Genomic DNA, 15,597 nt, shown 5'->3' on the forward strand with positions numbered 1-15,597 from the left:
CCAGCCATTAATTTGGGGAACAGGAATTACTACTGAAGAAACTGCTACTTTAGGGAACAGCGGTTATTAAGGGAACAGCGGTTATTGTTTGTGTACACGTGTGATTTGACTTAATCAAATCTTATGGAAATAACCGTGTGTTTGCTTAATCCACATTACTCCCATGATCTTTTGATAATGGGATAATGGATTGGAATATTCCTTATTCTTAGGGATTTTAGCTCTATAAATAAGAGACTCGGTTATTCATAAAAACTTGCCTTAGTATGAGCCATTAAATCATACGTAACTATGGGAGAATTTTTACAAGAAAATTTTGTTTTAAAAATGCCAATTAATTTATAATATTTTCTTGTGCAACTCATTGATTTTATTTTTAGAGAATTATTATCCTTTTGTAAGGGTTTTTGAGAGAATTTGTAATTAGACTCGGGTGAGTCTAAGGGGGAAGTTAGATAGCTTTTAGTGAAGCTAGAGAGGATTAGCTTATTGTAAAGCTAAGGTTGTTGCTTGGAGTAAAGCAATTAGAGAGAAGAGGAGTCGGCCTAGGTGTTACGCTTCGAGTGAAGCAAGGTGTTTATTGTGATTGTAACTAATTGCCTTAAACATAGTGGAGTTTTTGAAAATCCCAAGTGGTCGTGGTTTTTCCTTTTGTTTAGGCCCAAAAGGTTTCCACGTAAAATCGTGTGTCTCTCTTATTATTTTGCTCTTAGTTTAAGCTTTATTTATTTTGAATAATTCCGCAAAAACAGGGCACAATCGCTTAAACTTGCAACAACAACAATTCACCCCCCCTCTTGTTGCTGTTCCCGTTCCTAATTGAATCAACAATTCGCTCTTGCAAATTCTTTATCTGGTCCGCCATATCTTCCAATACCCGTTGTTGAGCAGGGTTATTATTTATGACGGCGCAGAGTTGTTCGGAGAAGGCGACAGTGAGGTTTCGTGGTAGCATGTCCAGATCACGGCGAGTCGCGGCTTGATTGTTAGCGTGGCCCGCTGAAGTGTCTGTATATGTGCTGTGCACGGTAACGGTTTGAGTTGGATTCTACTTGGGAGCCATGACTTTTTATTCAAATCCCCACAGACGGCGCCAAACTGTTTCGGTGATGACACGAGGAAGTGCAAGACACTTGAAATACTGGAAGTGGAAGCGTTGTCAAGAACGGCGATTCGTGGAAGGAAGTGACTTGAATTCCTGCAACACAACATGTTAGCCTTGTCCGGGGGGTGATCTCCCCGAAAGCCCCTCCGACGCTCAAGTTAAAACGGTAATCAGAAATCAATGGACAAATGATGAGATGGGGAATGCAAGAATCTGGGTGTAGGGATGAAAATTGCTCGTATTTCTAGGAGGTCAACGAAAAAGATTGTGAACAAGGATTTCAGAAGGGCTATTATCAGATGGCCCTTCCCTTAATGCTGGTTGCCTCTATTTATAATGGTCGAGAGGGAGTTACTTTTGGGAGAAGGTTGGTTATCATGGATAATGGTGGGCGGTTATCAGCACTAAAGAAGGAGAGTCCTGATGGTGAAGAGCAAGGGTCAGTTATAAAAGGGAAATTAGATCAATTGGAAATTACTTACCAAAGGGAAGTTAGGGTATTTGGAGGTTATTAACTCATGGCCCAATCAAGGAGGTTGGGGAATTCAGAAAAAAGCACCTTGACCGAAAGTCAAGGTCAATCTGAGAGGTTAAAGGGTATTAAGGTGGTATGGCATTAATATTTTAAATAAATAAATAAATGTTACCATAACATTTAGCCCTACGCATGAAGGACGATGTGATAAGGGAGCCCCAACGACTTGAAACATCTTTCTTTATGCGGAAACAATAAGCGTCTACCGAAAATTTTTAATGAAGGGACATGTTCATGGAGGAAATTCGAACACTCAAAAAGAGAATATATCCATAATCTGGCAGACCTTCAGGCGGATTCTGAAAATTGGGCTCGTAAGCTTCGAATTGACTGTTCACATGTCGAATTTCGAGTTGTAATGAAAAAGTTATGAACTTTTCAAAATAGTCATGTAAGAGGCATTGAATCCAAGAGACAAGCAAACAAATCGAGCCGCGGCTAGTAGCACGACGCGGAGTAGCCTCAGTCATATGTACCATGTAGACGCAAAAAAAAGATGGGAGGGTTTGATCCCCCGACCTCCCATGCAGCATGCAACTGTTGAGACCAACTGAGACAGCAGTTTACATATGTAGAAAATTACACGAATTTGTTATATTTCAAAAGTTTCAGTTGCCTACATTACTTCATGCTGCGGATGCTCCATGACTTAGAATATTTTCGAATTTTAACCCACACAAGGGGGTCCGACTTGTCGACCTTGCGGAAAACATGAAGAATTTTTCATGTTATCTCGGAGTATCTTGTACCTAAAGTCGCGGCTTGTAGCATACCGTGGGGTAGTCCCAGCCGTTTATACCTTCCAGCAGCAAAAATGTAGTTATGAAGATTTGATCCCGCGACCTAGAATAGGTGGTAAGGGCATTCTGACCAACTGAGACACCTTGCCATTTGTGTAGCATTTCACGCGAACTTTTTATATTTTGATACTTCCAGCTATATTACCCATATGCCACGGAAATTTAATGACTTAGAATATTTTTTAGAGTTGACCAACACAAGGGGGTCCGACTTTTCTACCCCGCGGACAACATGAGGGTTTCCTCTATTCGAATTCGGACTATATCATATATAAGGTCGCAGAATTTTATAAGACTTGGAATATTTTTGGGGCGAGGTCACCACCAAGGGGGGTCTGACTTTTCGACCCCACGGACAAGATATTAATTTTATTTTGTTCAATTATCCTTCTCGCTATATTATATGTCGTGGAGTCTTCTGGGGATACCATACCGCGGCACGAGTAAACCCTCACACATTGAAGTCCAAACAGTAAATCACGCGAGTTGATGGCGCGGCTTAGATTTATACTTAGATTTTTAAACTTTCACTAAAGGACTTAGGGGAGTCCGACTTATCGACGTCGCGGAACGATAAAAATACTTAAACAATTTTTCTCTTCTTAACAAGCCCCTTATTCTTCTATGACGCGGAATGAGCACAAGGGTCCGTGTCTTCGATCATACGGACAATACGAGAATTCTTCCATACTTAGAATTTTTACAAAATTTTTGGGGGCACCTGGGAGTCCGACTTATCGACTCTACGGACACGTTCCATACGATGGTTTGCAACAAGGAGGATGACGTGGCCTCATTAGTTTCTGCGGCTATCATGGGTGATGCGGCAAGAGATCCGCCACGTCTACAAGTCGGACGGTAGAATGAGCAATCTTTCAGACTTTGAATTTTTTCCATCTTTTTCTTGGGGTGTAATTTAGGGTCCGACTTATCTACTCCTCGGCTTCTTGAAAAAGATTGATAACATAGAGAAATTATCCACATTTTCACACAGCTTGGGGGTCCGACTTATCAACTCCCCGGACGCCTTCAAGTGCTGAGATACGTGGAAAAGTTTCCCACATTTCCCCTCATTGGGGGTCCGACTTGTCGACTTCACGGACACAGCTAAGTAAATACTTAGAATAATTTTCAACGTTTCCCCTCATTAGGGGTTCGACTTATTGATTTCCCGGTTTTAGTTTAAGATTCCATTTCTCGTTTAAAGGATGTTTAGGTGTGAGGTTAAGCATTTATTGCTGTAATAAATAGGAATTTTGGAACTGTTCTCTCTCACCTAACCTTCATTAATACTTCCTTCATTTCTTAAGTTAATAGTGAGAGAGCGTAGAGAGATACACTCTAACAGTCATCGAACATCCTTCAAACTTCTGACAAATTTCTGACAAAATTCTCGGAGATCTTCAAGGTTTCTGACAGATCTTCATCAAGTTTTTGACAAATCTTCAAATTTCTTCAACAAGGTATTCAAATTTTCCCTCAAATTCTTGAATTTCTTCAAACTTTTCTTGAATGTTAGTTTAAGACTTTGAATTAGTTTATGAATTCAGTCTTTATTCTTTACAAGTTTCGCCTATTACTTTATGACTATCGTTAACATGGATGTTGCGGCTACTCATGAGACAATAGCTAACTTGGATATTAACTCTGCTAACCCGACGGAATTCCCTTTGGTAGTACGTAGACGTTTTAATAAGAAGGGATTGCTGATAGAGGACTCGGATGATAGTAGTACGGTGAGAATCACCCCTCATTACGAATCAATAAAGGCCGAGGATGAATCATCCGTATCCCCTATATACACGCCGGAGATAATGAAAACTGCTCCTTTGGAAGTGAGCATTGCTTTCTTCCCGAATTACTTGCCGCGAATAGATCCTGACCTGGAAGGGTTATTGTGTGTAGATATGGAAAAGATCGAGGGAACAGCCGAGTCATCTAGAAGGGAAAGCGCGGCTCTGGTGCCTCCTCCATTCTATATCCCAGGCGGCGGGCCCTCAATTATTTCATTGACTTGCAAACTAAAAGGGATTTGGACAAACGACGTGACGCCATCTCTCTGAAGTGGGGTTTGAAAGATGATATCAACATTATTACTCTGGAGAACTATGATACCATTAGGTTTCCCCTTCCACAATGTATAGCAGTATATTTTCCTTCTTTTGAGTCAGGACTTAGGTTTCCACTTCATCCCTTTGTTAGGGAAGTATTAGATTATTTGAATATTTCGGTGCCCAAATTATACCTTAATGCATGGGGTTGTATGGTGGCGTTTTTGATTTTATGTAAAGTTTTATCCGTGCCCCCAACACTTACTGCCTTTAGATACATTTTTAGAGCCCGTTTATGTAATTCTCAATCATACGGCTCCGGGTGGACAACTTTAACTCACCGTCGTGGGCTGAAGATAGTCCACGACCTCCCTGATAACCAAAAGGGATATAGGACAAAGTTCGCTTATTTATGCAATTCAGGGGGTTGGAATATTAAAACCTCTTTTGACATCAAACCCAATCTCTCGGGTTTTAATAATAGGGTCTCGTAGTGTTCATTCACTGACGCGGTAATAATCAAATATGCGAAGATGGACGTGCAATTGGGTAGGAAACCCATGAACGTCCAGCTCAACTGGATACCTGGTCGTTCTGAGTTGCAGAACGAGAATCTCCTCTCAGCATTCGGCATCAGCTTGGCCATCGATCGAAGTAAGGGTCGGCGACTCTTTCCTTTTTTATCGTATGTTTACTATTTTTCTAACTCTTGATTTTTCAGGGGTGGCCAAGGAAAATCTGAGAGCAAAAAATCCGGACCTGATGAAGAAATTCAGCGTCATGCGATTCGCTCAGGGGGCCAACCAGCGGGCCGCGAAGAAGCCTTTACCTCTTCCTCCAAAGTATAAATTCATATTTTAGTGAACCATGAGGGATTTTTCTAACTTCTTCTTTCGCAGAATTCGGCTACTACTAAGAAGCGGCTGGAGGAGGTGCCCAGCGAAGGAGAGGCTTTGAGGCTTCTCGAGGAGAGGAGAAGAGTTCACATTCCCGATGATTCTAAAAGGGTGTTCCCTTCTAAGAAGAGGGAAGTGAAGGAGAAGAAAGAGAGGAAGAGGAAGAGAGACTCTTCCTCCCACGGGGAAAGTGCCACAAAGAAGGCATCCGTGGGTACGTTAATGACAGCCGTACCTCTACGAATGAGATCGGCAGAAGAGGAGGCGTCTTCTTTCCAGGACAAGGCTTTATCAGTCTCCAGCAGGGGGAAGGAGAAGGTAGGGGAATCAACCGCTGCCCCTGAGTCGCGGGTTGAGGAGGTGTATCGTCGCCGAGAAGTTTTGCCTTTCCGACACGATACCCCTTTCACTGACTTGGGGCATAAGGGTATGATAACTCGATTTAATAGGGCGACATCCCACTTAATCAGCAAACTGGAAAATGATCATTTGGAGTCCCTATCTCCCTGCGACAGGGTGCGCCAGTTTCAAGCTTCCGCGGCAGAGGTAATACACTTAATCTTGTCTTTTAACTTTAAATGGTGACCCTGATCTTCCACTTATTTTGCAGACTCTTCTGAGGCTGTCTTTTGAGATGAACATAAGCCGTTAGAGTGCCGCGGATAAGGAGGCTCTAGCCGCCCTTACCTCCCGCTGCCATGAGCAGAATGAGGAGCTCCAGAAGCTCCGGGAAGACCTCGGAGAACTGTCGGGTTTAAAAAAAAAGCTGGCTAAGTGCACTGAGCTGAAAGAGCGCTTAGTCAGGACTGAGCTGTGGCGGGAGAAGGCCAGGAAGCGACTGGAGGGGGCCATCAGGAGCTTGGACGCGGTTTCTGGTATGTCCGCCGCCCTCGGCTATAAGGTTGGGCACCTGATGGACGTTCATGCTAGGTTGGTTCATCAAAACCAGTCTCTTATGCAACAGGTGTCGGATGATCTGACCAAGTTCAAAACCTTGCTATCCGCGGCTAAGGTGTACAAACTTTGCTCAGAAGGACGAGCCCGAATAGCTAGGGATTGGTTGACCTCGGATGAGCCAGAAGCGTCAAGTTTTTTGGGAGATCTGACGCCGAAATGATGGACGCCAGCTCTAGGATCAGTGATGAGAAATATCGTCTGGCTGCCGCGGAGTTAGGCGTCGACTTCGATTCTCTCCAACAAATGGCCAATCATAAGGGAGACGAAGCTTTGACCAACCTAGCTTCGGTTCTGGAGCGGGAGTCAGCGGTGCTGGTCGATCCGAACTGGGATATGGCGGAGGAGAGAGCTTGGTCAGAAAAAATGGATGAAAAGGCTGAAAGGGAGGCCTTGTGCCTTGACTTAGATCAATTAACTCTCCCTCCTCCTTCGGCCTCAGATGTCCCTGAGAACTTGGCGCTCTCTAAACTGGAGAGTTTGTGCTTTGATTTATCAAATCTACTTATTGATGAAGGGAAGAACCTCCAAGGCTTGTCTAAGGATCTGTCGAAGATTGAAGTGAAGCCGTTCAACGTTGAAGATTTTGTAAGCTTTACTCCAAGTCTAGACGAGGGAATGGCCGGGTCTCCACAGCCGCTGTGTCCTGAGCTAGAAGAAGATGTTGACGCCTTTTTAAACGATGTTTAATTTATTTCAAAGTTGTAATTTAAGCTCGTGACATTATCAAACTCTGTCATTTTAGTATTTTTATATACTTTGTGCCGGATTATCTTGTGATACTTCGCCTTAAGTATTTTTGATGTTTTGATATAGGCCGCAGCTTCATTCGTTTAAAAAATTGAAAATGATAATAGTGAAAATTTACTTTGAATGAATTTGATCTCTTGGATCCTTCGCAAGGGGTCCGACTTATGGATGTCACTAATTTCTGCCGGATTAATAGAAAGCATTGATTTTAACTTGGATTAATTTTGAACTTGGGACCCCTGTCTAGGGGTCCGACTTGTCGAGGTCACTGATTAAGGATGCCTTAGAATAAATTTGATTGTGGAACCCCTTTTACGGGGTCCGACTTTTAGACCTTACGGATTTAAGGTTACTTAGAATGGATCTGAGCGTGGGACCCCTTTCAAGGGGTCCGACTTGTAGATATTACTGATTTTAATGAGATTTGCAATAAGTTCGGTCGACGTCGAGTATGTCCGACACGTTTGAAAATTAGATAAGTGAGAAAATAGAACATAACTGAATACTTGTAAGTGTGGAAGCTGGATAGTCTGAAAATGAAACTTCTGCTATATTGATATTTGAAAAAGAAAGTGATGACACTGAGAAAATGTAAATGATAACGCGACTTGACTGTTGAGTGAAACTAATGATCGATTGTGGCCTCTTACGAATCTTATTAAATGAAGTATTTCTTCAAGTGATCTCCATTCCACGGGCGGGTTAATTTCTTTCCTTTCATGTCTTCCGATTCAAACGTTCCTGGTTTGATGACGCGGATAACTTTGAATGGGCCATCGCAGTTGGCTCCTAGCTTTCCTTTTTCTACTATCTTTCTGCTAGCTTCGATTTTTCGGAGGACGAGGTCACCGTCTTGAATACGTCTTGTTTTGACATGGCGGTTGAAGCTGCGAATCATCTTCTGTTTTTGGGCTATCGATATTAACAGTGCGTTTCCCCTTGTCTCTGGTAGCAGATCCAGGTTTGTTCTTTTTTCTTGTTCGTTCTCGCTGAGCGAGTAGTAGGCGACTCTTGTGGAGGGTATACCGATTTCTATGGGAAGCACGACTTCAGACCCGTATACCAGGGAGAATGGGGTATGTCCCGTTGCTTGTTTGATTGTTTTTCTGCTGGCCCATAGAATGTCGGGTAGTTCTTCATCCCAAGTGCCTTTTGCCCCTTCTATTTTCTTTTTGATGCCGTTAAGAATTTCTTTGTTTGCTGATTCGACTTGGCCATTGGTTTGAGGTCGGGATACTAAAATGAATCGTATTTTAATGTTAAACCTTTCGCTGTATTCTATTGTGTTCTTACTAACAAACTGCCTTCCATTGTCTGTAATGATCACGCGTGGAATGTCGTATCTCGTGATGATATTTCGCCATATGAACTGACAGACTTGCTTATCTGTGATCGAGCTAAGGGCCTCGGCTTCCACATACTTGGTAAAGTAATCAATGGCCACGATGATGAACTTTCGTTGTCCCTTGGCAGGTGGGAAGGGGCCAAGGAGATCTATACCCCATTTGTCGAAGGGTAGGATAGCTTGAATAGTGGACAAATAGTTAGATGGCTTCCTTCCTATCTTTGAATGGTACTAGCATTTCGGACATCGTTTAATCAGTGCTTCCGCGTCACCCCTGAGAGAGGGCCAATAATATCCGCTTCTAAGGACTTTGCCGATAACAGTTTGTACTCCTTGATTTATTCCGCATCTGCCTTCGTGTATTTCGCGAAGGATGTAGTTTCCTTCTTCAGGAGAGACACACTTTAGAAGGGGATGGGTATATGATTTTTTATAAAGCGTGCCTTCGTGGAGTTCGAACCACCCAGCTTTCTTTTGGAGCATTTTTGCCAATTCTCGTCTTGGGGGAGCGTCTGATTTTACAAATATTTCATGTATGGTTCCATCCATGTTTCTGATCTATCAATGGTTTTGACCATGAAGTTGATGCTGGGGTTTGGAAGTACTTCCCAGATAATATCACGAGCCGCGGATGTTTCAGCTGAGCTGGCGAGTTTTGCCAGAGAGTCGGCTTGTGCGTTTTGAGATCTTAGGATGTGGAGCAATGTGAATTTGTCGAATTTCTTAACAAATTCTTTTACTTGCTGCAAATACATCTTCATGCTATCATCTTTGGCTTCAAATTCCGCATTCACTCTTCCGACTATTAATTGGGAGTCAGAGAAAGTGGATAATGTATTAGCCCCTACTTCCCAGCAGATTTTGAGCCCCAAGAAAAGTGCTTCATATTTTGCTTCATTTAGGATGCCGCGAATTCGAATCTGACCGCCCTTTCCATTCGCACTCCGGCGGAAGATAGAATTAAAAGTCCTTCTCCGCTTGCTGACTGCGTGGATGACCCATCTACATACAGCCTCCATTCTTGATTGGGTTCGGGATGATGAGGGATAGTGCTTTCGGCAATGAAGTCAGCCAGGGCTTGGGCTTTGATTGCTGTTCATGGCTCGTATTCAATGCTGAAATCTGCTAGTTGATTAGCCCAATCAGTGACGCGGCTTGATTTGTTTTTCACTTCCAGAATCTTTTTCAAGGGTTGGCTGGTTCAGACGGTGATCTGGTGGGATTGGAAGTACGGTTTCAATTTCCTGCTTGCCATTACGACTGCGAATAAGACCTTCTCCACTTCGCTATAGTTTCCCTCTGAGCCTTGGAAGGCATGGCTCACGTAGTATATTGGGAGTTGCTTCTTTTCTCTTTCTGCGTCTAATACTCCTGACAACGAGTATTCGGAGATAGAGATGTATAGGACTAGCTTTTCCCTGTTGATGGGTGAAACTAGTTTTGGCAAAGAGGACAGGTGCTCTTTTAACTGGCGGAAGGATTCTTTAGATTCTCTCGTCCATTCGAACTTGCTTTGTTTGAGGGTTTTGAAGAAAGGCGCACATTTGTTCGTGCACTTGGATAGAAATCTCCCTAAGGCGGCCACACATCCTGTTAGCTTTTGGACTTCTTTCACGGATGTGGGGGACTTCATATCCTGAATAGCCCAGATCTTGTCTGGGTTTGCTTCAATTCCTCTCTCGTCCACAAGAAAGCCAAGACATTTCCCTCCCGTGACCCCGAATACGCACTTGTCAGGATTAAGTCGCATTTGGTGTCTTCGGAGGGTTGCAAATGTTTCGCGAAGGTCCGCAGCATGTTCGGATGCCTGCTTGCTTTTTATGATCATGTCATCCACGTATACCTCTAAGTTTCGGCCTATTTGAGATTGGAAGACCTTGTTGACCATTCTCTGATAAGTGGCTCCGGCATTTTTTAGCCTGAAGGGCATGACTTTGTAGCAGTATACTCCGGTATTTGTGATGAATTTCGTGTGTGGCTGGTCTTCTGTGGCTAATTGGATTTGATGGTAACCCGTGTTAGCATCCATGAAGCTTAATAGGGCGTGGCCGGCCGTGGAATCCACCAAACGATCTATCTTGGGCAGAGGATAATCATCTTTCGAGCATGCCTTGTTTAGATCTGTAAAATCAACGCACATCTTCCACTTTCCGTTTGATTTTTTCACGAGAACGACGTTGGAGAGCCAATCAGAGTATTTGCACTCCCGGATGAATCCTGCTTTCAGCAACTTTTCTAATTCTGTTTTGGCAGGCTCTATTCTTTCTTTCCCCTGATGTCTTAGCTTTTGCTTCACGGGTTTGTAGCCTGGTTTTATGTCAAGGTTGTGGCACATGACACTTGTAGATATGCCAGGCATTTCTTCCATGGAAAAAGCGAAGACGTCGCGGACTCAGCGATGGTAGCCATGATATCCTGCTTGATCGCATCAGGAAGACCTTTCCTTATTTTGATGTGTTTTCCTTCGAACATTTCTAACTCCTCATATCGTTCTACTGGGTGAGGCCTTTCGTGCGTGTTAGGGTTCTCCAAATACACGCTCATGACAGTTGGAGAGTTTTCTTCCCTTTTTCTTTTAGAGGGGATGGCGGAAGTTCCTCGCTTCAGGGTGTTGACGAGGCATTGTTGTGCGGTCACTTGATCTCCCTTGAGGATGCCAAATTTTCCGTCGTCCTGCTCGAATTGTAGTAAGAGTTGATGAGGAAAAATTGCGGCTTTGATCTTGTTGATGAATGGGAGTCCCATGATGGCGTTGTAGGGGAACGTTAGATCCACTAACGTGAATCGTATGAGCATTGTTCTGCTTCCACTTCTTTCCCCTATCCGCATGGGGAGTATGATCATTCCCAGTGGAATAACTTGATTTCCTCCAAACCCGATCAGAGGTTTATCGAGGGTTTGCAAGTGTTTTTATTCGAACTTCATCTTTCTTAGGCATTCCAAAGTTATAAGATCAGTCGTGCTTCCGGTATCTACCAACACTCTCTTGACCTTTATTTGCCCAATTTTGAGGGTGACTACTAGTAGGTCTGTGTGTGGTTGCTGTAGTGGTTGAGAGGTAGTGGCATCGAACCTCATGGTCGGTCCGCTTGATGTTGTTTTTGGAGGTCCTTTTAGCAGAGTATGGACGCTATCTCTCACGGCGCGGATGGTAGGGTATTCCTCGGTGTAACCGCCGAAAATCATGTTGATGGTTCCCTGCGTGTTGGAACTTTCGCACCTAGCCTCGTCTCTTCTAGGGGATCTGCGTTTTTGGTTCCAAGGTCTTCTTTCCGCTTCGCCTCTTGTGTCATAGTCCTTCCGGTTGATGAAGCTCGATAGCTTCCCCTCGTCGGCCAACTGATGCAGGATACGTTTGAGTTCGCGACATTGGGCCAAGGTGTGGCCATGTTCTTTGTGGTAGTCGCACCACAAATTGTAGTTGCGACGATCAGAGGGGGTGGTAGTAGGAGGCGGAGTTGGCAACTCGTCCCGAACGGCGAAGAATATGTCTTTTATGTTGCGATTGAACATCGGATCGTTACCTCCATCTAGCAAATTCTGCGTCTTGGATTGCCCTTCAGCGACATATACATGTCTGGATCGTGAAGGTCCCATGTGTTAGGGAGGTTCTGGACGACGCGGCATGTAGTTTTTATCTCATCTCGATGTATGTTCCTCTCTGTTCCTTGAGGATTGATAGGAGGATATTGGATCCTTCTTCTTTGATTTTCGTTTTTTGGGGTCATGTGCCTGACATATCTCGGAAGCCGTGACGTAGCTTTGACACTGCTTCATGGCCTCCGCGTATGTCTTCACTTGACTCTCGACCAACTGGAACTTGAGCGTTTGAGCCTTCATTCCGTTGATCAGGGCGTTTAAGGCGACCGATTCTTCCAAATCAGTTACTTCCGGCACCACCTCATGGAACTTCTTCAAATATGATGATATGGATTCCCCTTCCAATTGCGTTATGCTGAGCAAGTGGAAGTTCGATTTCTCCGTCTTCTGGATGCTACAAAGTGACCCAGGAATTTGCCTTCTAATTGGGCAAAGTTGTGGATACTTCCCCCTGGAAAGGAGGTATACCACGTCAAAGCTACTCCTGTGAGAGTAGTTGAGAAGAATTTGCACCACAATGATGGGTTAGTGGTGTACAGCAACATCAAGTTCTTGTAACCCATCAAGTGTTCCTCTGGGCAGGACGTTCCATCGAAGGCCGTCATATTCGGGATCTTTATCTTCGCCGGGTTGGGAGTATTCAGTATTCCCGGAGCCAGTGCAGAGTTTATAGGCATGGAGTCTTCAGGGATATTATCTTTGCCGACCTCATTCCGCGGCATAGTGATGGGGCTGGTGGGATGGCTAGATCCCGTGAGCTGCGCTTTCTTCCTTTCTTCCCTTCTTCTGTCCACCAGCGATTGAACGCTTTCGGACACCCTCTGCTTCTTGCTTTCTAGATAGGTACGGGCGTCTCGAGAGGCGGTATTGGATTCTCCATCTCGGGAGTCATTTCTGTTGAGGCTTGCGTGGGTCCTTGATCTCTCCCGTCTCTTCTCATTTCGTCTACTGGAATGTGACATCCCCGAGTTCCCATCCTTAGATTCATGGGATTTCGACATTTCATCATGGGGTTCGATTTGCTCTTGCAGATTCTTTATCTGGTCCGCCATATCTTCCAACACCCGTTGTTGAGCAGGGTTATTATTTATGACGGCGCAGAGTTGTTCGGAGAAGGCGGCAGTGAGGTTTCGTGCTAGCATGTCCAGATCACGGCGAGTCACGGCTTGATTGTTAGCGTGGCCCGCTGAAGTGTCTGTATCTGTGTTGTGCACGGTAGCGGTTTGAGTTGGATTCTACTTGGGAGCCATGACTTTTTATTCAAATCCCCACAGACGGCGCCAAACTGTTTCGGTGATGAAACGAGGAAGTGCAAGACACTTGAAATACTGGAAGTGGAAGCGTTGTCAAGAACGGCGATTCGGGGAAGGAAGTGACTTGAATTTCTGCAACACAACACGTTAGCCTTGTCCGGGGGGTGATCTCCCGAAAAGCCCCTCCGATGCTCAAGTTAGAACGGTAATCAGAAATCAATGGACAAATGATGAGATGGGAAATGCAAGAATTTGGGTGTAGGGATGAAAATTGCTCGTATTTCTGAGAGGTCAACGAAGAAGATTGTGAACAAGGATTTCAGAAGGGCTATTATCAGATGGCCCTTCCCTTAATGTTGGTTGCCTCTATTTATAATGGTCGAGAGGGAGTTACTTTTGGGAGAAGGTTGGTTGTCATTGATAATGGTGGGTGGTTATCAACACTAAAGAAGGAGAGTCCTAATGGTGAAGAGCAAGGGTCAGTTATAAAAGGGAAATTAGATCAATTGGAAGTTACTTACCAGAGGAAAGTTAGGGTATTTGGAGGTTGTTAACTCATGAACCAATCAAGGAGGTTGGGGAATTTTAAAAAAGCCCCTTGACCAAAAGTCAAGGTCAATCCGAGAGGTCAAAGGGTATTAAAGTGTTATGACATTAATAATTTAAATAAATAAATAAATATTATCATGACACCATGTATACCTTGGGTTATAACCTCCATACGCATTTAAGACATTCGAATTCTTGAAATATTTGGCTTTGAGCATACTGCTAAGGGAGGGCATTGCCCACTATGAATGCGCCACACTTGTTTTTCAAGAAGGCAACATTCAATGTATTGATGTTTCTAAACCCAGTTCTGAATTTTAATCTCCTTATTAATTGTTAATTTGTTAATTTATGAGTTTGTTATTAATTTATTATCAATTTCATTTTCCATAAACTCATTCCTAATATAAACATGCTACATAATTAAAACCTAAAGTCAACAATGGCAAATTTTTCATTGGCTCTCCTCTTTCTCTTCGTATCTCTCTTCTCCCCATTTCTCCCAATCAAAGCTCAAGATCTCCACAAAATTCGATTTAAATCACCTGGTCTTTACCCAGAAGGTCTAACATACGAACCTACATCTCAACGCTTCATCGTCGCATCTCTTCAAGGGAACAAATTCATCTCAGTCTCCGGTTCCGGCGACACCCTTACTCTAACCCTAAACTCCCCCGAAATTTCTCCAAATTCTACCATTCTCGGCCTTGCCGTTGACCATCGCAATCACCGTCTTCTCGCCGCCATTAATTCTTTCTCTTCCCCCTTTATCGCCTCCTTTAATCTTAATCAATCCTCTCTCGATCTCCATTTTCTCGCTCTTCTTTCTCCTTCCATTGGGATCGCAAACGACGTCGCTTTCGATGATTCAGGAAACGCTTATGTAACAAACTCCGATAAAAACTTCATTTCCAAAGTAACCGAAAACGGTACCGTTGCAGTTCTCTCAAATTCATCTCGTTTTACACATAATCCAGTACATGAATCTCCATACTCTTACTGTGGACTTAACGGCGTCGTTTACGTAAACGGTTTCCTTCTCGTTGTTCAATCAAATACAGGAAAAATGTTCAAAGTTAACACCATTGACGGAACAGCAACAACCGTTAATCTACCATTAGATTTGAAGTTAGCTGACGGAATCGCCGTCAAAGATGACGGAATTGTAGTGGTAGTTTCCATGAATAAAGCATGGTTTTTAAGAAGTGTTGATGATTGGAACAACGGTGTTGTAGTTGACGAAATTGCCCTTGATGAAAATGGTTATCCTACTTCTGTTGTTGTTAGAGATGGACGAAGGGTATATGTGGTATATGGGTATGTTCAAGAAGCTATAACTGGAAATTCACAAGAGAGAGAATGGTTTAGGATTGAAGAGATTAGGATGAAAAAAGAAACAGAAGAAGGAAGTTTGTTGTGGGTTGTTTTGTTGGTTGGGTTGGGCTTGGGTTATTTCTTTTTTTGGAAGTTTCAAATGGGTCAGCTTGTTAAGAATATGGATAGAAAACGTTTGTAGTGTTTTCATAGGGGAGAATTTGTAGCTTATAAGTTATTATGAGATGATTCATCGAAAAATGCATTTTATTTATAAGACTAAATAGCTCATCTCATACATATTATGTAAATATAGATTTCTTGTTTAAGGTCGTCTTATCCAGAGATGGTATCTCACAAGAGTAGCTCTTTGTTTTTCGGTAGTTGATCTTTTGCGTTTGTATCTTATTTTTTAATGGGAATGATCATGTTTTTGAATTGCAAA

General features: G+C 43.3%; 1 protein-coding gene across 1 annotated transcript; it reads left to right on the top strand.

Moving 5' to 3' along the window:
* The first annotated feature begins 13,990 nt into the window (after window positions 1-13,990).
* Window positions 13,991-15,597, top strand: LOC130799144 (uncharacterized). The gene has a single exon (XM_057662234.1). The coding sequence runs from the start codon at window positions 14,281-14,283 to the stop codon at window positions 15,352-15,354; it is 1,074 nt and encodes a 357-aa protein (XP_057518217.1). The 5' UTR covers window positions 13,991-14,280; the 3' UTR covers window positions 15,355-15,597.

Source organism: Amaranthus tricolor, chromosome 14 (genome assembly GCF_026212465.1).
Source record: "Amaranthus tricolor cultivar Red isolate AtriRed21 chromosome 14, ASM2621246v1, whole genome shotgun sequence".
Classification (NCBI taxonomy): Eukaryota; Viridiplantae; Streptophyta; class Magnoliopsida; order Caryophyllales; family Amaranthaceae; genus Amaranthus; species Amaranthus tricolor.

Bases quoted from the DNA above. Each gene is read 5' to 3' on its own strand.
- LOC130799144 (XM_057662234.1), top strand. From the start codon at position 14,281: ATGGCAAATTTTTCATTGGCTCTCCTCTTTCTCTTCGTATCTCTCTTC.